The sequence below is a fragment of the Octopus sinensis genome, linkage group LG3, assembly GCF_006345805.1.
Source record: "Octopus sinensis linkage group LG3, ASM634580v1, whole genome shotgun sequence".
In the NCBI taxonomy this organism is placed as follows: Eukaryota; Metazoa; Mollusca; class Cephalopoda; order Octopoda; family Octopodidae; genus Octopus; species Octopus sinensis.
The window spans coordinates 139,671,449-139,695,443 of NC_042999.1; the positions used below are offsets into that span (position 1 = coordinate 139,671,449).

At 38.9% G+C, this 23,995-nt stretch overlaps 1 protein-coding gene across 4 annotated transcripts in view; it reads right to left on the reverse strand.

The window, feature by feature from the left end:
• LOC115209901 overlaps positions 1 to 23,995 on the reverse strand; it is a 49,872-nt gene that overhangs the window by 20,746 nt on the left and 5,131 nt on the right. The window contains exons 1-3 of one of the 4 annotated variants that reach the window (XM_036501408.1): positions 22,699 to 23,244; positions 20,583 to 20,761; positions 20,207 to 20,468 (exon numbers count right to left, since the gene is read on the reverse strand). In XM_036501408.1, the coding sequence (XP_036357301.1) occupies positions 20,207 to 20,468; positions 20,583 to 20,761; positions 22,699 to 22,977 (720 nt within the window). In that variant the 5' untranslated portion in view covers positions 22,978 to 23,244. Of the gene's footprint in view, positions 1 to 9,483; positions 11,440 to 20,206; positions 20,469 to 20,582; positions 20,762 to 22,698; positions 23,245 to 23,995 lie in introns of those variants that run through there. The other 3 variants (XM_036501412.1, XM_036501410.1, XM_036501411.1) reach the window with 3 other exon arrangements.

Consider the following 23,995-nt stretch of genomic DNA (forward strand, 5'->3'; position numbering starts at 1 on the left):
AGGCTAAAATTTAGGGTTAGTGACAGGATGTTGTCTCAGTTTTAGATGCAGCAAATTCGAAAAATTAAACTACGTTAAACTTACAAATTACAATTTTTTCAAGAAAGCCAAGAGAAAAAAAATGTTTTATTTTGACACATTCTATCAGTATACGAAGTTTAAAAGTGTTTAGTTAACTAGAAATTGTGTTGAAAACTGCCGTTCAAAAGGAAAAGATCCGTATGATGAGGGTACCAAAAACAGGTAGTATGTTATTTTTAAAAAAGGATTTCGATTTCAGGAACAATGAATTGCGGTCCTGCTGGTCTTGCACATACCATTCTGTTCAATTCCAAAGTAAATATCCGGTATTTATGCTGACTTATGTATGTCCTTTTACTAGTTAAACCCCACCACCCCAATTTTTATTTACTTTTTAAAACTGAACAATTACCCTAATTTTATAGATACTTCTTTCAAAATTACCGTTTTCATCACTTTTATAGGCTGAACAATGTAAAACGTTAAAGATAGAAGCCTCGTTTAAATCTAACACAAGCTAGGTTCAATGTTGTATCTATATCTTGGTCTTGTAGTATAATACCATTCATATCTGGGATGCTTTATAAGAATACTAGCAATATCGCCCGGCGTTGCTCGGGTTGTAAGGGAAATAACTATATAAGCATTTTTAGAGAGTTATAGCCAAAAAATAGCAAAAAAATGCATTAAAAATTGAAAAAAAATTAAGGTAAATTTTTTTTAAATCGTTGACACATCGTAGATATTTTTAGAGAGTTACTTCCCTTTTATAAAAGCGAAAAAAATGCATTAAAATGGAAAAATATGATGGTAAATTTATTTTAAATCGTAGACTCATCGTAGACGCACGCTAATACCCAGAAGGGCTCGATATGAATCACGACTATAAGATACCCGCTTTTGGTTAAACTGCACCGCAAAATGTGGGAGTAGTTAGGAATCTAAATCGTAGGAGACAGACACACAACTTCACTCTTATACAAAGATGCTTTTTTTTTTCAGTCATAGAGTTAGATTTATGAAGGTCTTCAGTAGAAAATCCTTCGAATTCTGACTCGCTGCTTGATATAATGAAATTCGTATCCATTTTTTGTCAGAATTACAAATTTTGAAAACACAATAGGAACAAATTTCGGAAAAAAATCTCCCATAATTCACGGAATTAAAATTACACTTCGATTTTTGTACAAAACTGTAGTTGAAGTGTTTACGAAGTATAATACGTGTTTTCACGAATGTACTAAAGAGATTTGCTCTGATATTCTCATTTAAATATGAATAGGTAAATTCGGGCGGCTTGGTAACTATATATAAGTGTCGTCTGTTTATACATAAACACTGGTTCATACTGCAATTATATATACATATATATCTATATATAATATTATATAATAAAATATATACAGAGTAAAATAAAAACCAATTTACCTTTTCTGTCCGTCCGTGTGTCTTTGCAAATGTGTTGGAATGATAAGTGAGTTGAGTTTTGGCGCCTTTTTTACTAATAACAAACACACACGTGTTTGTATGTAGTTGTATGTGTATGTAGTTGTGTGTAGTTGTATATGTATGTGTATGCGTGTGTGTGAGGAATGACACACACACACTCACGCACGCACACATGTACATCAATGCTTTCGGAGTGATATGTTAAAATATTGAGTTTTCTCGAATTTTGTCTTAATTGGTGGTAAAATTGAAAGAAATTTTTTATGGCATCACCCACTGAAGTACTCTGAAAAATCTTAGGTAAATTCTAATTGAAGAAATTGTGTGAGGAGTAATTGGTTATGTATTTATTTGTTTCTGTTTGCTGTGTTTTTTTATTTTTTGAGTAGTGGTTGAAATACTTTCAGTTTAGTCTTCCTCAAATCACTCTGTCGCTATTTACTTTCATTTTATTCGTTGCCCACTGTGTGTGTGCGTTTGCGTGTGGTGTAAACCAGACTAAGAAAAGCATTTGACACACACACCAGAATGTGAGTTTTCTGTAAATTTTGCTTAATTGGAGTTTAAATTTTAAAAACTGGACCTGGCATGACGCGATGCATTGTACTCTCAAAAATGCTAGGTAAATTGTAATTGAAGAAATGCTATATTGTAGATTTGTATAACTCCCAAAGGGAGGCAGATAATATCTGCCTTTTATAATAAGAGATTAAATTGACCGAAACACTTACACTTTATTGATCCTTTTTCATCTGAAAGGCAAAATTGACATTGGTGGGGTTTGAACCCAGAAAATAACTATATACCATGCCAACAAAAGCCAGGTACAGGGGCTTATCTTTGGTTAGGTATTTCTCCTGCAGTTGTCGAACCAGGAATATGGTATTAGTGGTGCTTCCACCTGGCACAAAACTGAACTACCTCTCATCTAAGCAGACTCTGTCCCTGATGAGATGGGCTATGACCCACCTCCGTGACCTTCGTTACCTGATCCAGCAGTTTGATACCTCTGTAGTTATTTCTATCTAGAGCATCACCTTTACCCTTGTAGTAGTTGACCATGGTGCTGCTACGCCAGTCGTTGGGTATGATTCCATCATGAACTACCTGGTTTACAATGTGGGTGACTAGGCCATAGCCTACAGCAACAGATGTTTTAAGCATCTCAGCAGTGATTTCTGATGGGCTGGGGGCTTTTCCTGGCTTCATACCCTTAATTGCTTTATCTACTAGGGAGCTGTCTATACGGATAGCTGGTCCTTCTACTGGGTGAACATTTGGCAGGCTCTCCTCCTCCCATTCATTCTCCACATTCAGCAGTCTTTCATAATCGCTTCTCCAAGCCTCTTTCTTTTCAGAATCATTAAAAGCAAGTGCACCATCATCCATTCGGACACATTTCTCTCCTGTGACATCACAATTTTCTCTCACACACTGTCTTGCAATCTGAAATGGCTCAGTTCTTTGGTCCTCATGTTCCTGGACACTGGCAAACTTCTTTTCTGCTTCGCTCTTGGCTATGTATACCGGCCACCCAATCTCCCTCTTGGCTGGGTGGCAGGTATACATGCATATATATATATATATATATATATATATATATACACACACTTTTATGTGGCATGTAAGAGCAGCCCTGGTCAAATTGTTCAACTCATGCAAGCCTGGGCAATGGACATTAAATGATGATGATGTGCATGTGTATATATGTATATATATATACATAGACACTTTTTTTTATGGGTCAACAAGGCTACTAATGATTTCATAGAAAGAGGGATAGCTTTTGCCTCCATTTTGGATGAGAATACACGAATTTACACAATACTGTATAGAATTTTGGGATAAATTTACAGATCATGGTTGATAACTTATAAAGAAATCTTGTTTTCTTATAAACAGTTTGTGCAAAGGCTTTATGGATTTAGGTATTCTATAGAAAAATCCAACAATAAAGTAATCTGGTTGTTAGCTATTGAATTTGTAAAGAGATTCTTACAAAACAAAAAAAGGTTTTTTTTTCAGAGAAATCAAACAAAACAATTATTTTGGAAATTTTTAATATACAAATATAATTATTTATCAAAATATAAATACTCAGTCAGATATATATATATATATATATATGCACAATCGAAAGATTAATTTTTATGGTGTCAAGTAAGGTCATTTGCTTTATATAAACTTATACTTTTGACATTGGTAACTTGTGTTGATGATAATGGTAAACTGTCCCCTCCTGCTGTAAAAAGTCCTACAGGATAGACACCTTCATTGCTACCAGAAGTCACATTGCTGTCAATTGACTGAGTTGTTATAGTTTGATTTAGTGGTTTTGAAGGGTCTTCTCTTATGGGACTGGACTGAGAACACATCTGTTCTAAAATACATGATGCAAGGGATAAGTTAGAAACTAGAGAACTTTCAAATACATTAGATTTTAATTTAGCTGTTATTCCATGTATTATATCTGTTGCTGCTTCATTTGAAACTGTAGATGTATCAAAATGTTTATTCAGGTGACCGTATTCGTTATCTTCAGGCCCTACAGGCTCGATTTTCAAACTAGGGGCCATGCAAAAATTTTCAGAAAAGTTATTTTTTGTACTACTACTCAGTGATCCAATCTCAGATTCTTGTCTGAAGACATTAACTTTATCCTTCTTAGCCAGTGGTAATTCAGTCTCAAAAGGCTCTTGTTTAATATCAAATGCTTGTGTAGTGATGGATGGAGTAGACTGAGATGTAACTGAAATGATAGATGATGATGATGGTAGAGGTGGTTGAACTGATAGTTCGGTCTGTGTGTTGTAATGGTCACCTAAGACAGTAGATGTTGAAATATGTGGTTGAGATTCTTCATATGGAAGACAACTATCACACAGTTGTTCAAATTCTTTCATGTCCAAACGTTTTGCAATGATTTTCAACTGATGTAAAATATCTGGATCAAGATCTAATAATCCATTGTACATGTATTCAGCAAAGGCATTTAAAGCTTGTGTACTTACTTCCTCTGGAAAGTTAATTTCAAGAAAATTGCGAGAGGGGATATTTGTACTAAATACTGACAACAGTTTTGGACACACAGCAGACAGGACAACTTTATGTACCTGAAACAAAGTAAATGATAAAACATGCTAATAACTTAACTTAAATCAAGGAGTAAGTCTTTATTTCTTGTTTTTCTCCCCCAAAATATTCAATTCCAAACAGGAAAGCAATTGTCTCTAATGAAAGATTAGTAAAATTCAAAAGTTATTTTGATCTGTGTATCTTTATTAGCAATTTGAAAAAAATTATATCAATATGATGTACAGGTAACTTTAAAAATCTTAAGAAACTGTTTGATAAATATTATGTGGTTTTAGTAGTGTTATGGGCTGTGATGGAGCTATGTGGTGTTGGTGGAAGGGATTGCAGATGAGGTGGACGGAAGTAAGGCTTGCAGGGGCCGGCGGAAGAGTCACAGGGGTGTGCGTGTGAAGGAACCACGTGTGGTCAGCAAGCACATGTGGCCAGTTTGAGCAAAGATGGCAGAGAGACAAGACATGTTTAATTCATGAGAGTGACCGCTGATTTCACCGAGGTCAACAGGTAAGACCTTTTGTATTTCTTTCTCTCGTTTGCTTCTTTTTCTGTTGTCCTTTTCCTTCATCACACTACAAGCTATTTCGGTCCATAACAAAAAAAAAAAAAAAAGAATGATGAGTGTTGTCCGTATTTTGAATGATATGATCAAACCATTTTGCAGTGACACAGATGTAGTCGCTTGGTTGAAGAAGATGAAGTTGGTGGTGAAGCTCCACGGTATAAGTGACTTATAGAGTTTTATACCGCTGTACTTGGATGGTTCGGCGTTGGCGCTGTACCTAGAAATGGAAGAGAGGGACCGACTTAGCGTGGAGAAAATAGAAATCCGTTTGATGGAGGCCTTTGCAGAGGGAATGTTCGAGGCATACGCTCGCCTGGGGAAAACAAAATGGACTGGGGAACAGGTTGACGTATTTGCAAACGAACTCAGGAGATTGGCTAAACTGGCGGGATATGAGGGAGAATCGCTGGACCGAACGGTTAAGTTGGTGTTTGTGACTGGCTTTCCTGACCACATGTCGGTCGAGTTGCAGAAGCTGCCGAATATTCACTCGATGGTGATGGCAGACATTGTATCTCGGGCTCGCGTGCTAGTTTCGTGCTGCAGAACAACGTTGGTAGCAGCGACTTCAACAATTAAAAGTGGCCATGGAAAGAGCAGCAGAGAGGGGTCAAAGAAAGAACATGTGCGATCATTCAAAGGACAGAGTTTCCGGTGTCAGGGCCCGCACATGGTATGAGACTGCGAGTCACCCAAGCCTGAGGTCATTTGCTACTGGTGTCGAGAAACGGGACATATAGCCAGCGAATGTTTGCGGGGAAATGGTCTGAGGGAGACTACTGCACTGGTAGTTGTCCCTTTGGATCAATAGAGGTGCGTTTATCGTCATTACCTGTAGTCGACATTCTGGTGGAGTGGAAGATGTCGCAAGCCCTTGCGAACACGGGCTGTACAACGACCCTGATGACTCCAAAAGTGGTAGAGACGTGGAGTGCAGAAAGCAGTGTAAGTGCAGTCAACGGAAGAGAAGTACACTGTGAAGGCATTACAGATGCGCAGATTGTGGTGCAGGGAATAAGGCTGACGCTACGAGCAATTGTAGTTGGCCACTTGGTGGACGAGATTGACGTGGTGATGGGGATGGATGCAATCACCCGTTTGGGAGGTGTCACTGTTAACAAGGCCAGTGTAACGTTCAGGTTTGCGGGGAACCCATGTATGGGCGAGACTGTGCACTGATGAGAACCATGAAGAAAAGTATGCTGCACACGCCATTGAAGACCAGGATTTTCGGGCTGTTTTCGATGGCCAGAGGTGGACAGTGGAGTGGCACTGGAAGGGAGAGCCCCCGACATTAAAAAATAAAGTGGGCTGCTATCAGCATACCCTAAAAGGAGATGCCAGAAGTGAGTTTGAGGGGGATGTGGAGCAGTGGATTAAGGAGGGCATACTGATCCCTTGGGATCAAGAAGAGAGCAGAGTCCTGCCACTGATGGCGGTGGTACAGACCACAAAGCATAAGGTCAGGCCAGTGCTTGACTTCCGAGAGCTGAACAACCACGTATCATGTCATACAGGCGGCGAGGCCACAGATGTCTGCAGAGACACCTTGCGAGTGTGGAGACAGATGACAGGGGCCTCCACGATCGTCGATTTGAAGTCGGCATACTTGCAGGTACATGTGGCTGAGAAACTGTGGAAGTATCAGCTTGTCAGGTATAAGGGCCGGACATACTGTCTGATCAGGTTGGGGTTCGAGCTGAATTCAGCGCCAAAAATCATGGCAACAATTCTCAAGGCCATCCTGGGAAAGGTGGACAGAGTTAAAAAGGCCACCAATTCGTACATTAATGACATTCTGGTGGATGAAACTGTAATGCCAGCAGCGGAGGTCATAGGCCACTTGAAGAATATGGGACTGATCGCCAAGCTACCAGAGGCAATAGAGGAAGGTGCTGCACTGAGCCTCAAGCTATGGAGAGATAAGGCCGGCACATTGGTGTTCCAGCGAGGGAACGAGATCCTCGAACTGAGTGCCAGCATGAGTAGACAGGATCTGTTCTTGGTGTGTGGGAAGCTGGTGGGACACTACCCGATTGCAGGATGGCTCCGGACAACATGTAGCTTCATCAAGAGACGAGCCGAAGGAGTGAAGTGGAACGATAGAGTGGGGGAGAAGACGACCGACATGATACAGGAAGTCTTGATCAGAGTGAGAGCAGAGGATCCAGTGAGGGGCAGTTGGTATGTTCCCAAATCAAAGAGTGGGATTGTATGGTGTGATGCCAGTAGCATCGCAATAGGGGTTGTCTTGGAAGTGGGAGGCGTCATGGTGGAAGATGCAGCCTGGCTCAGGAAGACGGATGACTGCAATTATACCAATGTGGCGGAGTTGGATGCTGTGTTGAAGGGAGTGAACCTAGCCTTGAAGTGGGGGCTGCACACCATAGAAATCAGGACTGATTTGGCCACTGTACTTGGTTGGGTGACAGCAGTCATCACCATTGAGCGGAGGGTGCGAACCAAAGGGGCCGCAGAGATGCTGGTAAAGCGTAAACTAACCACTGAGTTCAATCTGTAGCTGATCTTTGTGCCTTCCGAGAACAAGGCAGACGTCCTGACCAGGGTAAAGCGAGTCTGGTTGCAGGTGCCAGAGGATGCAGAGCAGGCTGTGGCCGCAGTATGCCATCTGAGTGACTTGGAGTTGAGGAGATTGCATACCATGCATCACATGGGGGTGGACAGGATGTTGTTCCTAGCTAGGAAAGTTGACTCTGATGTAACAAGATGGAGCGTGGTTAGCAGCTGTGACAGGTGGCAGTCCATCGACTCTGCTCCGGGCGAACATGAGGCAGGAAGTATTCCAGTGGATCACGACTGGCGGTGGACATAACACACTACTGGCAGGGGACATACCTCTCAATGGTTGACTGCGGACCGGGGCGGTTGGCCATATGGAGGAGATGAAGACAGGGACCGCAGAGGAAATTGTGAAAGTATTAAATGAGATATTCCTGGAACGAGACCCCGTGGATGAACTGCTTCTGGATAATGGCACTGCATTTCGCTTGGAGGTGCTGAAAGAAATGCTTGATGGGTGGCAGGTGAACCCCTTCATCAGGATGGCATACCGGCTGAGTGGAAATGGGGTGGTGGAAAGGCATCATCGTACCATCAAGACCATGGCAGAGAGGGGCCACATTTCACCAATCGAGGCTGTATTTTGGTACAATATGTCGCCCAAGTCAGGACAGGCTGAGGAGTTGGTGCCACACGGAAATATTCAGGTACGAGTGGAGGCATCCATGTACTGCATCAATGTGACCCGGAACAGAGGAAGAGCATGCCTTTGTGCAGGTCGGAGAAGAAGTTTGGGTAAAACCCCCAAACGTATGGTGTACATCACGATGGGGAAAGGGAATAACCTCCATCAATTCGAAGAACAACGTCTCTGTCAATGGTGTGCCACGCTACATTTTGGATGTACGGAAGATTGTCCATGCCTCAGTAGGCAAGAAGATGAAGCAAGCAGCAGCATGCCAGGAACTCAGGCTAGTCCCGGGGTCGCACGGTGACCACAGAGGGAGCGGCACCCTCCTCCCTGGTTGGCTGATTATGAAACCAGTTAAGGTGTGAGTTTGGGAGCGAGGAGTGAGTGGGAAAGCCAGTTGTAGGGGGCATGTGGTGTTAGTAGTGTTATGGGCTGTGATGGAGCTATGTGGTGTTGGTGGAGGGGATTGCAAATGAGGTGGACAGAGGTAAGGCTTGCAGGGGCCGGCAGAAGAGTCACAGGGGCATGCATGGGCAGGAAGCATGTGTGGCCAGTTTGAGCAAAGACAGCAGAGAGACAAGACGTGTTTAATTCGTGAGAGTGACTGCTGATTTCGCCAAGGTCAACAGGTAAGGCCTTTTGTATTTTTTTCTCCTGTTTGCTTCTTTTTCTGTTGCCCTTATCCTCCATCACACTACATATTATAAAACACACTGAGAAAGAGAAACTTGTGTTACTGGACACTTGGAACTAACATATTTTTTATGGCATATAAGATGTACTTTTTTACCAAAAAAAAAATGTTTCAAAAAGTTGGGCCTCCCATAAGCTTGTATTTTCTCGTATGTTTTATTACTGTAATCATGTAGAATATTTTCACTAGCATGATTCCTGAATTTCGGTTGAGTTGCACTGCTAACTTACTTTTTATATACAGTGATGTTTTCTGCTATAGCTAAAATATTTCTCTAATCTTTTGTAACATATACTAGATTACTTTAAATATTACATGCTTTTATGCACTAAAACTCTTTTTCTTGAATATGCACTATGGAAATTGTGGGGGGCATCTATTTGTTCTATCAAGTGCAGCAACTATGTTGGAGGCATTTCTAAATACTAAAGTTTTAAAAAGCAATATACTTACCATCACAGCAGATGAACCGTTACTAATACTAGCATCACACAGTTTTCTATTCCTCCACAACGAAGCAATGTTAGACATCACATGGCGCTGATAATTAGCAATTACAAATATCTGTTTCCGTGGAGTTTTTCCCACAGAACGGCGGGCTTGTGTTTGTTCTGCGGTTTCAGCTGCCCTTGCGTTGGCTGTGGCAGCGGCATCTAGAGAATGGCGGGCCTGTTTTTGTTTTGCAGTTTTGGCTGCCCTTGCATTGGCCATGGCAGCGGCATTTCGTGAACGGCGGGCCTGTGTTTGTTCTGCGGTTTCAGCTGCCCTTGCGTTGGCCAAGGCAGCGGCATTCAGAGCTAATCGAGTAGCTCTGTCTTGGAGTGCCTCTTTGGCCCTTTTGGCCCTATGAGCCTCTGCACCAGCCGTCCTTCTTCCAATGCGGACCCTCTTCTTTGGGGGCATTTTGGCAATTTATTGAAATAAGTGAACTTTAAATGGATTTAATTTTTGTGGACTAAGTGAGATAGTTTGGGGCAACCGATAAGCACACGATTTTAAGTAATGGCAAAGCAATAATCAAAACGATAATGGCAGAAACGGTACCCAAATGGAAAACAAAGGGCTATTTAAAAACAGTAAAAAAAATCGTAGACAGGTTTCAGGTTTTCAAGCACAAAAACTGTTTACTGTGCTTGTAGGTTGGTGAAAAAAACGTTGGCTGCTCAAGAGAAGCAGTAATCAAAAAGTGATATCAAACACGAAAACGTCTATTTTTTACTCAAAAAATGATGCTGAACTACAAATTCTCTAATTAATACTTTGGTTAATCAAATCTTGAACTGATATCGAGCACAAAAAGACCAAAAAAATTGGTGTCAAACTGCAGAAGATGCTTTAAGTAAGTGTTAATTTATGAGTTGATAGGCAAAAATATAACCGGGCAACCCAAGTAAAAGTGATAGGTAAAATGGAATTTTATGAACAAAACTTGTGGTCAGTAACGGAAATCGAGTCACGAAGCGTAATTGTGAAAAGCGTTTGAGTTTGGTCGCCAAAGCATGCATCCTCATGCTTAATTAACGCATCGAATCTTAATTTATAATTATCTAGTACGCGCAAATCCAAGGCCGCGCATCCAACGTCAGATGTTTACGTATGTCCCTCAGCAGCATTGGCCAGTACACGCACGCATGCATATACGCACACGTTCAAGGTCAAACGCAGTGCCATGTTCACGCACAGGATGACTAAGTGCCTACACGGGAAAAGGCTTTTTGTGGTGTTTGATGCACGGGCTAATTAATTAGTGGAAAGTGGATTCAAGTTAGAAAAACATAGGGCATTTGTGAAGTGAGAAAACCCAATCTATTTGCGGTAGCAAACAAAGAGCTTATTATGTGGAAGTTAAGGCTAAAAGAAAGCGGTTGTAATTCAATTTGAATGGGGAAGCCCGTAAGGTATTTTTATGGGCAAACTCTAATCAAATTAAGATTTCACGCACCATAAGTAATAATCTGAGTACCCTTGTCACCTGCTATGTAGATAGCGAACGATTCGACCTCATGCTGAATGCGAACTCAACAAACAATGGTTATGTGTATTTTCAAAATCATGCTGTGGTACGGTCAAAATTCGAGTTTTTCGCATTCTTCTTCCTCCTTTTTTTTGTCCGACTATGACATGTGCACAGTCCTGCTAACTGAAAGCTTCATATTATGTGCTTGTTGTTCGTTTCCGGTGTTTCAATAAAAAGTTCTTACTTAATCAAGGTAGTGCAGAAACACTGTATGACTCGTGAGTTCTAGCCTTGAATTGTCTTAGGTACCGGTGTGCTTACCTATAAAATGGGGTAAGAACAAGACTCAAGCTTTTTACAGATAAAGATTTCTTCGTTTTGTGCTAAATCCCTTTCTTTGTTTTCGGAAATTATGTTCGCCTTTCCTGTCTGCAAACGCGCACGCGCATGCAACTGATAAGGGTAAAATTATCTCCGTCCAATCAAAAAACAGCTAGCAGTCTATTCGGCGTATCTAGCTGTACGCCACTGACCATTCAGAGACGAAGAGGCCGACCAAGAATCCGCTGGCTTGACACCATCAAGAGTGATACCGGAATAGACATAGCCAATCTGAAAGAAGCGGCCCAGGAAAGAACTGACTGGAGGACACTGATCCAACGAGTAACCGAGAGTCGACTTCGACTGAGCGGATAGATAGATAGCTGTACGCACGCACCGCGTACAAATTTCTATGTTTTAGCGATTTTGAACGGATATGCCCATAACTTATGGGCATAAGGAATCGGTTTATCGATTTTTTTTAATGGCTTTCTGGGGTGACGGGGGAAATGAAAAGATCGGATCTTTTCGGTTTGACCAGCAGTTTTTAAAAATACTTTCCACGTAAACTTTTAAACTTCGTATACTGGTAGAATGTGTTTATAAAACATCTTTTTCTCTTGGCCTTATTGAGAAAATTCTATAGCTTGTAAGATATTTGTTGTTTTTTTTCTTCAATTTCTGCTATTTCAACCAATCAATGACGTCTATTGAGGTGAAAATATTCTGTGCCGTATGAATATGCCCTTCGTTTAAGAAACAGATTGGGTTTATTTACATTTGTGAAGAAAAACAAGATACCCTCCCCCCCACTCTAACCCTAAAACAGATTGAAATGCAATAGATCAATACTAGGGTCATAATTATGGGTGACAATTTCATATGACACCGCTAGAAAAAACTGCCCTCAAACTGAAAAGATCCTATTTTATACTAAAAAATAAAACACGGCACTTCTGAATATCAACAAACATGTCAGCCGATACAAGGGGCGGTAACTTGTATTAGATATTATTAATGATAGGAGAGGCCCGACAATAACGTTTGCAACTTCTTGATTATTTTTAATCAGATTTTTTACTGCGCACACTGATAAGGGTTAGTATTGCACGTGCTGTTACCATGTAACAGCTATTTGCAAATATCTGTTCAGTGGTAACAGGACGTGCTAGAAATACCAGCCAAATTAGTTAATGTTTAGAAGTACACCTGCACGTCAAACCACACCTCTGTTCTATCTTGTATATATACATTATAGCCTCTGGCCCACCAAAGCCTTGTGAGTGGATTTCGTACACGGAAACTGAAAGAACACTGTCGTATATATGTTTATATGCCCCCACCTTTGCTTTACAACCGATGTTGGTGTGTCTACATACCTATAACTTAGCAGTTCGGCAAAAGGCACTGATAGAATAATTAGTAGGCAGTGCTCCAGCATGGCTGCAGTCACCTGACTGAAACGAGTAAAACAATAAAGAACTATACCATTTTAATCCCGAGCAAGGCCAGGTATCTTTGCTAGTATATATAAAACAAAGAATGTCTGTGTAATACATATGCATTTCTACAGTTTTCAACTGATTATCGCCAAACGTTACACACACATCACTTGTGTGCCAAGGATGGTCATGCACTATAATTTTTTGCCCAGCGCTCCTGCGTAAAGGGAGAAACAGGGAATAAAGGTGTTTTACATGGGTTTTATTTTTCTAACAACTGCAGTTTTCAACCGATTCTCTCCCTTTTCTCTTGCATATAATTTCTCTCACCTTTGGTAATAGTTTCTCTTTTAGTCTGTCTTCTTTCTTTTCTCCATCCCTCCCTTTCTTTATTTCTCCTTCCCTCTTTCTTCCCTTTCTTTCATTCTTTTTCCCTCCCACCCGCTTTCTTTCTGTTTGAGTAAATGCAGTGGTCCAGTATGGCCACAGTCAAATAACTGAAACAAGTAAAAAAAATTTTTTAAACTGTCATTTTAATCCCAAGCAATGCCAGATTATCTCTGCTATTTCTAAATAGATTTGTAAAATTATGTTATGCAATATTTAAATAAATTTTAACTTTTACTGTAAGAAAAATGGGCATAATGACAGATGCCAATATGCGCCTTATGAATACATTTCAACACCATACAGACCAGGCCGAAAGGAGCGTAGGCTCGAAACGTAAAAGACTTGTTTTATTTATATTCCTGAGCACCATACTAATACAATTGTTTGTTTGTCTTCCACCTGCCTTCGTCTTTTGTCTATTTTCATAAAGCTTCTCGTTATATATATATATATATATATTATATAAAAGGGCTTAGTAAAATAAATTACTTTGCCGCATACTGAACTCATTAGAAATAGCAGCTAAAAAACTTTTTTAAGGCTATTTCTAATACTTAAAGAAAATCTCTCTCATATATAGTGTTTGCATAATTTAACTCACAAAAGTTTGGGGGTAATGACATCGAAAATCAAATGCTAAGGTTATTCGAGAACGTACGTTTCAAGATTAGTCAAAACAACATTTCTATCATAGAAATGTTGTTTGACTAATCTTGAAACGTACGTTCTCGAATAACTTAGCATTTGATTTTTCGATGTCATTACCCCCAAACTTTTGTGAGTTAAATTATGCAAACACTATATATGAGAGAGATTTTCTTTAAGTATTAGAAATAGCCTTAAAAAAGTTTTTTAGCTGCTATTTCTAATGAGTTCAGTATGCGGCAAAGTAATTTATTTTACTAAGCCCTTTTATATAATGTAATAATTTGAATTCGCCTTGAATGGTCCCTTTGCATACTGAACACTTGGTGAAATTGATTAATAATTAATTATTTTGCCCTCAATTGTTGAAATTATATATATATATTATATATATATATTATATATATAAAGCTGAAGTGGTCTGTGTGTGTGTGGCAGGTTTGGTAGCCTTCAACTAACACTATCTCCTCCGAGACCCTGCGGCACAAGTTGACCAAAATTGAGAATATGATAGTAAAAGGCTTGCTCTTCATTCCGTAGAAGAAAAAATTCAAATCGGACCATGTTAACACCAAAAATTATTTACATCAAAAAAGCAGTGCAGTTCGAAATTTGAGCTTCAACTTGATGCAAGGGAGATAACTAATGTCAATAAAAAAAGACATTATCCATGTCAGTGCTTCACTTGCAGGAGTCATGTTTCTCATATGGACAATTATACGTTGGATGTTCCTGAGTCGGTAGTCAGAACAACCTATTTGCTTTGGTTCCATCTGGAAGAACAAAGAACGTCTATCGCGAAGTGCTGTAACCATATTTCATCAACGACTATACTATATCGGCTATCTTATATTAACTGTGTTTATAAATGAATCTATATATATAAAGCTGAAGTTGTCTGTGTGTGTGTGGCAGGTTTAGTGGCCTTCAACTAACACTATCTCCCCCGACACCCTGCAGTGCAAGTTGACCAAAATTGAGAGTATAAGAGGTTTGCTAGTATATATTCCATAGAAGAAAAAATTCAAATTGGACCATGTTAAGACCAAAAATTACTTACATCAAAAAGGTGCTTTTTTTCAATGAAAATTCCTATTTTTTAACGATTTTTTGACTGCTGTGTACTCTTTCTTAATGAATACTGTTGCAGCGTTAACTTCTTAATAGATTTTCAGTGCAGTTCGAAACTTGAGCTTCATTTTGCTTTAAATCTATGTGTAATTTTTTTCTCCATAATGCTAATAGAAGGAATATTAACCAACAATACCAACAATTGAAGTCGGCATTACACATTTGCAGCACATTCAAAGCAAACTCGAGCATCGCCACACTATACTTTTATTCATAGATTGAAACCATGTCAAAACTTTGTTAATGCGACATCTAAGTCTGCCATTTTAAGCACAACTAAAAAACAAACCTGAGCAATGCTGGGTTATACTGCTAGTATATATATATATATATATATATATATATATGTATATATACAAGGTTGGCCAAAAGTTTAATTCCAAGATTAAAACAAAATATTATTTTATATGAGAATTTGCTAATAAATAGACAAATGTTGAAAAAAAATATATATATAGGGTACATATGAAATCAGAGTAAAAGTAAGGGTTCACCAAGGATCGGTCATCAGCCTCCTTTGGTCATCATAGTCCTTAAGAGGAATTTAAGTCAGGCTGCCCCTGGGATCTCCTCTACACTGATGACCTTGTTCTTCTTGCTGTATGGACTGTATGATGCCTGTGTGCAAACAGCTGTGCTACATGGGCTGTGATAGGCTTGAAAGAAACAAAGCTAGCATGCTTCACTGGATGTGCACGTACAACAGAGTGTAAGCACCTTGAGAGAAATGTTGAGCACAAGAGGCATCAGATGTGTGCAAGAGAGAAGACTGCAATGGTATAGTCATGTGATGCATAAGGACAAGGACAGCTGTATAAAGAAGTGCTGATCTCTAACCATGGAGGGCATCTGTGGAAAAGGTAGACCCAGGAAGACATGGGACAAGGTGGTGAAGCATGATCTTCGAACAATGGGCCTCATGGAGGCAATGACTAGTGACCAAAACCTTTGGTGATATGCCGTGCTCAAGAAGACCCGTCAAGTTAAGTGAAATCGTAGTTATGGCCGATGCCAGTGTCACATAATAAGCACCTGTTAAGCATTGGGCCTCACAGAGGCAATATGCCCGGTGCCAGTGTTGCGTAACTGGTACATCAAAGCACTTTTCGAGCATTAGGCCTAACAATGACACATGACCAATACCTTTAGCAATATGCCATGCTTGAGATGCAGACGCACTGGTATCTTAACTACAATTTCCATTTGATGGTGTTGACGTACTTGACTCAATAGGTCTCCTCAAGTAGAGCGGATCACTCTACGATCCAAGGTCAGCACAGCAGGCCATCCTGCGAGCATGAGCTCACATCATTTGTCAGGTCTTCGCAGTCACAGCATATCTCATAGGTCTCAGTCTTTCGTTATTTCCTCTGTGAGGCCCAATGTGCCACCGGCACAGGTATTACAACTAAAATAATCTATTTGATTTTTATTTTGATGTACTTGACTCAACAGGTCTCCTCAAGCACAGCAGGTTGCCCTAAAAACCAAGGTTAGCACAGCAGGCTGTCCTGCAAGACATGAACTCACTTCATTTGTCGGTTTTTGAAGTCACAGCATATCTCCAGAGGTCTTGGTCTTTCGTCATAGCCTGTGTGAGGCCCAGCGTACGGAGGTCATGCTTGACCACCTCATCCCGTCTTCTTGAGTCTACCTCTACCCAAGAATCCTTCAACAGTTTGGGAGTGGCACCTCTTCACACATCTCTCCTCATTCATCCATAGTACATGACCATACCAACGCAAACGTCTCTCCTGCATGCCACATCTGATGCTTCTTATGTCCAACATTTCTCCCAGGGCACTTACGCTCTGTCGTACATGAACACTGACATTACACATCCAGCGGATCGTGCTAGCTTCATTTCTTTTGAGCATACGCATGTCCTCCACAGTCACAGCCCATGTTTCACTGCCGTTAAGCATAGCAGTTCACACACATGCGTCATACAATCTACCTTCACTCTGAGCGAGAGACCCTTTGTCGCCAGTAGGGGAAGAAGCTTTCTAAACTTTGCCGAGGCTATTCTAGTGGTAACACTCTCTGAGCATCCATCCCCACTACTAACTTGGTCACCTAGGTAGCAGAAACTATCAACTACTTCTAGTTTCTACCCCCGGGAGTGTAATGGAATCTGTTTTCTGAATATCTGTGATGTCTCTTGCCCCTGTGCATCTGCCGCACACGAAAGCTATCTTCTCGGTTAATTTTCCTTTGATGTTGATGCACCTTTTATGCATCCATAGCTTACACTGGGTACATCTTATGGAGTTTCTACCTAAACTTTTTCTACAGATCAAGCAGGGCCACTTACCTAAGGGGGTTGTTGTGAGTTTGCTTTCTACTTACTAGAACTTTGGTCTTTGCTACACTGACTCTAAGGCCTTTTGATTCTAAACCTAGCCTCCACACCCAAAATTTCTTTTCTAGTTCCAGTAGTGATTCTGCTAAGAGGGCTAGGTCATCAGCATAGAGGAGTTCCCAGGGGCAATCCGTCTTGAATTCCAGTTATTGCCTGGAGGTCTATGATGAATAAAAGAGGACTGAGGGCTGAACCATGATGGACGCCAACTTCTACCCAGAATTCTTCACTGTATTCATTGCTAATCCTAACCTAAAAGCCTCTCTGTAAATCATCAATAGCCAGTTTCTGCATCGCCCACCAGACAAGGGATCGGGGGACCCTGTCAAAGGCTTTCTTCAAGTCCACAAAAGCTAAGTGTAGGGGTTTATTCTTTGGTCCTCACATTGCTGGACATTGGCAAACTTCTTTTCCACTTCAATCTTGGCTATGTATACCTGCCACCCAGCCTCCTTTTTGGCTGGGTAGCAGGTATACATGCATATATATACACACACTTTTTTTATGAGTTAACAAGGCTACTAATGATTTCATGGAAAGAGGGATCGCTTAATTTTTAAGCTTGCTCCAAGGGAACATTAGCTTTTGCCTCTATTTTGGATGAGAATACATGAATTTACACAACACTGTACAGAATTTGGGGATAAATTTACAGATCATGGTAGATAACTTATAAAGAAATCTTGTTTCCTCATAAACAGTTTGTGCAAAGGCTTTATAGATTTAGGTATTCTATAGAAAAATCCAACAACAAAGGAATCTGGTTGTTACCTATAATTAAAATTTGTAAAGAGATTCTTACAAAACAGAAAAAGGGTTTTTTTTCAGAGAAATCAAACAAAACAATTATTTTGGAAATTTTTAATATACAAATATAATTATTTATCAAAATATAAATACTCAGTCAGATATATATATATATATATATATATATATATATATGCACAATCAAAAGATTAATTTTTATGGTGTCAAGTAAGGTCATTTGCTTTATATAAACTTATACTTTTGACGTTGGTAACTTGTGTTGATGATAATGGTAAACTGTCCCCTCCTGCTGTAAAAAGTCCTACAGGATAGACACCTTCATTGCTACCAGAAGTCACATTGCTGTCAATTGACTGAGTTGTTATAGTTTGATTGAGTGGTTTTGAAGGGTCTTCTCTTATGGGACTGGACTGAGAACACATTTTCTCTACAATACATGATGCAGGGGATAAGTCAGAAACTAGAGAACTTTCAAATACATTAGATTTTAATTTAGCTGTTATTCCATGTATTATATCTGTTGCTGCTTCATTTGAAACTGTAGATGTATCAAAATATTTATTCAGGTGACCATATTCGTCATCTTCAGGCCCAACAGGTTCAATTTTCACACCAGGGGCCATGCAAAAATTTTCAGAAAAGTTATTGTTTGTACTCAGTGATCCAATCTCAGAAGGCTCTTGTTTAATATCAAATGCTTGTGTAGTGATGGATGGAGTAGACTGAGATGTAACTGAAATGATAGATGATGATGGTAGAGGTGGTGGAACTGATAGTTTGGTCTGTGTGTTGTAATGGTCACCTAAGACAGTAGATGTTGAAATATGTGGTTGAGATTCTTCATATGGAAGGCGACTATCACACAGTTGTTCAAATTCTTTCATGTCCAAACGTTTTGCAATGATTTTCAACTGATGTAAAATATCTGGATCAAGATCTAATAATCCATTGTACATGTATTCAGCAAAGGCATTTAAAGCTTGTGTACTTACTTCCTCTGGAAAGTTAATTTCAAGAAAATTGCGAGAGGGGATATTTGTACTAAATACTGACAATAATTTTGGACACACAGCAGACAGGACAACTTTATGTACCTGAAACAAAGTAAATGATAAAACATGCTAATAACTTAACTTAAATCAAGGAGTAAGTCTTTATTCCTTGTTTTTCTCCCCAAAATATTCAATTCCAAACAGGAAAACAATTGTCTCTAATGAAAAATTAGTAAAATTCAAAAGTTATTTTGATTTGTGTATCTTTATTAGCAATTTGAAAAAAATTATATCAATATAGGCGCAGGAGTGGCTATGGTAAGTAGCTTGCTAACCAACCACATGGTTCCGGTTCAGTCCCACTGCGTGGCATCTTGGGCAGGCGTCTTCTGCTATAGCCCTGGGCAGACCAATGCCTTGTGAGTGGATTTGGTAGACAGAAACTGAAAGAAGCCTGTCGTATATATGTATATATATATATGTATGCGTGTGAGTTTGTGTGTCTGTGTTTGTCCCCCTAGCATTGCTTGACAACCGATGCTGGTGTGTTTACATCCCCGTCACTTAGCGGTTCGGCAAAAGAGACTGATAGAATAAGTACTGGGCTTCCAAAGAATAAGTCCCGGGGTTGATTTGCTCGACTAAAGGCGGTGCTCCAGCATGGCCACAGTCAAATGACTGAAACAAGTAAGAAGAGTATATGATGTGCAGGTAACTTTAAAAATCTTAAGAAACTGTTTGATAACTATTATAAAACACACTGAGAAAGATAAACTTGTTTACTGGACACTTGGAATATATAAACTGTCCTTTTTTACCAAAAAAAAAATGTTTCAAAAAGTTGGGCCTCCCATAAGCTTGTATTTTCTCCTATATTTTATTATTGTAATCATGTAGAATATTTTCACTAGCATGATTCCTGAATTTCGGTTGAGTTGCACTGCTAACTTACTTTTTATATGCAGCGATTGTTTTCTGCTATAGCTAAAATATACTGTAATATATACTAGATTACTTTAAATATTACATGCTTTTATCCACTAAAACTCTTTTTCTTGAATATGCACTATGGAAATTGTGGGGGGGGGGCATCTATTGCGACATCAAGTGCAGCAACTATGTTGGAGGCATTTCTAAATACTAAAGTTTTAAAAAGCAATATACTTACCATCACAGCAGATGAACCATTACTAATACTAGCATCACACAGTTTTCTATTCCTCCACAGCGAAGCAATGTTAGACATCACACGGCGCTGATAATTAGCAATTACAAATATCTGTTTCCGTGGAGTTTTTTCCACAGGTTTTCTTTTAGACACTTTTATTTGAGATGTTTTGGCAACACTTGAATGTTGCTGGACTGTCATGTGAGAAGTATCCTGGATAGATTTTGCAGATACCTGAGATGCTGGAATGATATTTATTTGCCTAAAATGTAAAATTTGTAAATAATATAAATGAAATAATATAAATAATATTTGTAAATAATACAAATATGATGCAAATTTAATTACCAAAATTCCAATTTTAATTACCACATACCTATCATCTAATTGCTGATCATTGATCTGCCTTTTCTGGACTTTTGGTGCTGATGGTTGAAGAGGTGATTCATCTGCAATGTGCACAGTTGCAGAAGAGTTATTCACAATATACATCATTTTATTTTGCAATTTTTCAGTTTTTCCATAATGATCTTCCATTAAATTAGCTGTCTGCAACTATAAATAAAATTTTTTTTTTACTAAAATGAAAATTATTTGTATAACAGCAATACCCAAAACTTGATTTCAGACACATGAAAAAGTAAGACATGAGATTCATAAACCAGGTTAAAACAGCTTATCTATGTAACGATGTGTTTATTGTAACACACACAAAATTAACATAACTTGATATCCATTTTCCATTATGGCAGGTTTGAATAGTTCATTTGTCCCACTGTGTCATCTTGCAAAGAGCCTACAAAATGAGAAGAACAGAGAAAAATGACAAATTTTGCTGGTGTGTATATCTTACAGTGTGGAATAGCTGATTTTATTGTGCCACCGGCGCTACTGGGGTTTCCACATGTAGGGAGAACAAAAGTCTCTACCTCCTATATTCAGTTCAAATTAACAGTTATCAACTGTCTAAACAGGTAGCTCTGATGCAGGTTGCAGAGTCAACAATCTCAATCATATGCTTCAATTATTTGACATGGTTTCTACAGTCCAATGCCTGTCTTATCACCAACTCTCTTTCTCTTTATATATACATAAGCACCCATGCCAATGACATGTAAAAGGCACTCATGACAAGTGACATGTAAAAGGCACCCATGATGGTGACACAAAGGAACCTGTTCCAAAGACACTCTTGAAGTGGTTGGTGTTAGAAAAGGCAAAGCCAAAATCAGACTGGAGCCTGATATAGTTCTCCGGCTTACCAGTTCTAGTCAAACCATCTAACTCATGCCAGCATGGATAACAGATGCTAAATGATGATGATGATGTGTGTGTGTGTGTGTGTGTGTGTATATATATATATTAGTTGAGAAAGGGGTTAAGTATCCATACAAATCAAAAGTTATAGTTAAAAAAATAAAGGTGGAAACAGCACAAAAGTATGTTTAAAGATTGTTTTATATTTGTTACGTTGAGGGACTTTTTATAAATGCACGTACGTGTGTAGCCCAAAAAATGATTACCTGCTTTGTTTCTCACAAATTTGCCATAATAAAAACTGAACAAAATGCTGAGGTTAATAAGCATGTCTCAACATGGTCAGCTCTGGTAGAAATTGTGGAGTTCCATCACACTGCTAATATGACATTTGTGAAACATCTGCTCCAGGGAGAACTAACTAATAGCACAAAAGGGTAAGGAAACATACAAGAGCAGGTTCTGCTCTTGTATGATTGCAGCCATAGTTAGAAGAGTGATGGAAGGCTGGGTGTTAGGAAGATGAGAGGTGAGAAAGATTTGATAGATTAGGTACAAGGGAAATATAGAAATACATTATTAGTCAAATGAATATTTAAAATAAAATATCTGTAACCATATACTAAAAACAATATTGTTGAATACACCAACATTTATTGATACATAAAGATGCATGTATTTCAATACAGAAGTGAGCACACCAACACAAAAGTAATGCAACAGAAAGGCAAGTCTTACAATTCAAACAATAAGGAGACAACATTTTTCTTCATTATTATTCTAACAATCAACATGAGAGGAAGATTTGAACCATTACTTGAGGAACTGGAAATGATGAAAGTACAAGTTGTAATGTAACTGAGGGATACTTCATCTATTTAATTAAGGCGGCGAGCTGGCAGAAACGTTAGCACACCGGGCGAAATGCCTAGCCGTATTTCGTCTGCCGTTACGTTCTGAGTTCAAATTCCGCCGAGGTCGACTTTGCCTTTCATCCTTTCGGGGTCGATAAATTAAGTACCAGTTACGCACTGGGTCAATGTAATCGACTTAATCCCTTTGTCTGTCCTTGTTTGTCCTCTCTGTGTTTAGCCCCTTGTGGGTAGTAAAGAATATATTTAATTAAGATATCAGACTCTACACTTTTGTATTGAGTTCTTTTTTATCTTCTTCAATTTGACATTCGAATTTTTACCCGAATAAGGTTACCAAACCAAAAGAAGAAGGAAACAAACCAAATTTATTTCTGCTGCCTGTGTCAGTTGGATACATTTTGATGTCGGTTGTGAAGCTTCAGCTGCCCGTTTTTGTCGCTTTTTAATTCTGTCTAGGGTTTTTCGCCTAGAAGTCTTTTCAGGAGTTTCTGTTGCTCGTATCAGTTGCATTCTGATTCTGTTTTTGGTCCTTCGTTCTGCAGTCTTCTCTGCCGTTTCTACTGCCCGCAAGCTTCGCATTCTTCTTGCACTGTCTTTCCGTCGTTGCTCAACACTCGTAGATCGTGATCGAGGCATCATGAATGTTGAACGAAGGATTGTTAAGGGGTTTGGAATTAAAATTAAGAAAAAATAACATAAAATGAAGATTCTTCACCAATTTTTCACTGAAGAATCATGCGTGTTGAAAAAAAACTTTGTATTTCAACAGTTTTACAGTGAAATGCTAAAATACGAGTTGACAAAGAAATTCAAAGGTTGTTGGAAAGTTCAACATAAAATTTGCATATGACTAAATAGATGATTTTTTAAATAATAATCATGGTTATGAAAAAGAAAGTGAACAAAATGAAATACTTATAGAAAATAGTGCATAGAATTTGAATGATGGCAGGCGAATCAATCGTACTGTAGATCGTTGTAGGATATAAATAATATAAGCACTTGCTTATCGAGAAATTTGTAAGTTCGATTAAAAAAAAAAATTTTAAGTATCACTGTTACGAATTATAATATCCTATCATTAATTCCTTTCTACAATAGTAAATAATAGATAAAAATATAGATATCTTATTTTGTACTGAGTACGAAAATGCGGCATAATGTCAAATGACGTTGATAGATGGATACTGTCTATATAATATAATATATCATATAATATAAAACAACGCGTCTAAGGCGTTGGACGGTAGGGCTTAACGAATTAGACGGCGAGCAGAAATAAAGTTTGAATACAATTTGTCATAAACCAGATACCCATTTTCTGAAAGTTATGAGGGAAAAATGTAGTTATGCCACATAATACATGTTTTTATGTACTAGTAATAGAGTTTTGTGCTGAGAACATACCAAAACAATGCATACCCTATGTGTACATAAATTCTTTTGCAAAATATCTGCAGAGTCAAAACATTTTGATTCACTGGTTTGCCAGTTTTGAAGATAATCAACCCAAAATTAAATGAGCTCAAGCCATTCACCCAATGAATATTCCTGCCAAATTTGATGAAAATCTGTTCGGCCGTTTCTCAGTAATTTTGCAAACACACAAACAAAGATGAGCAACTACTACAATACCCTGCTTTCACCAACGCGTGCA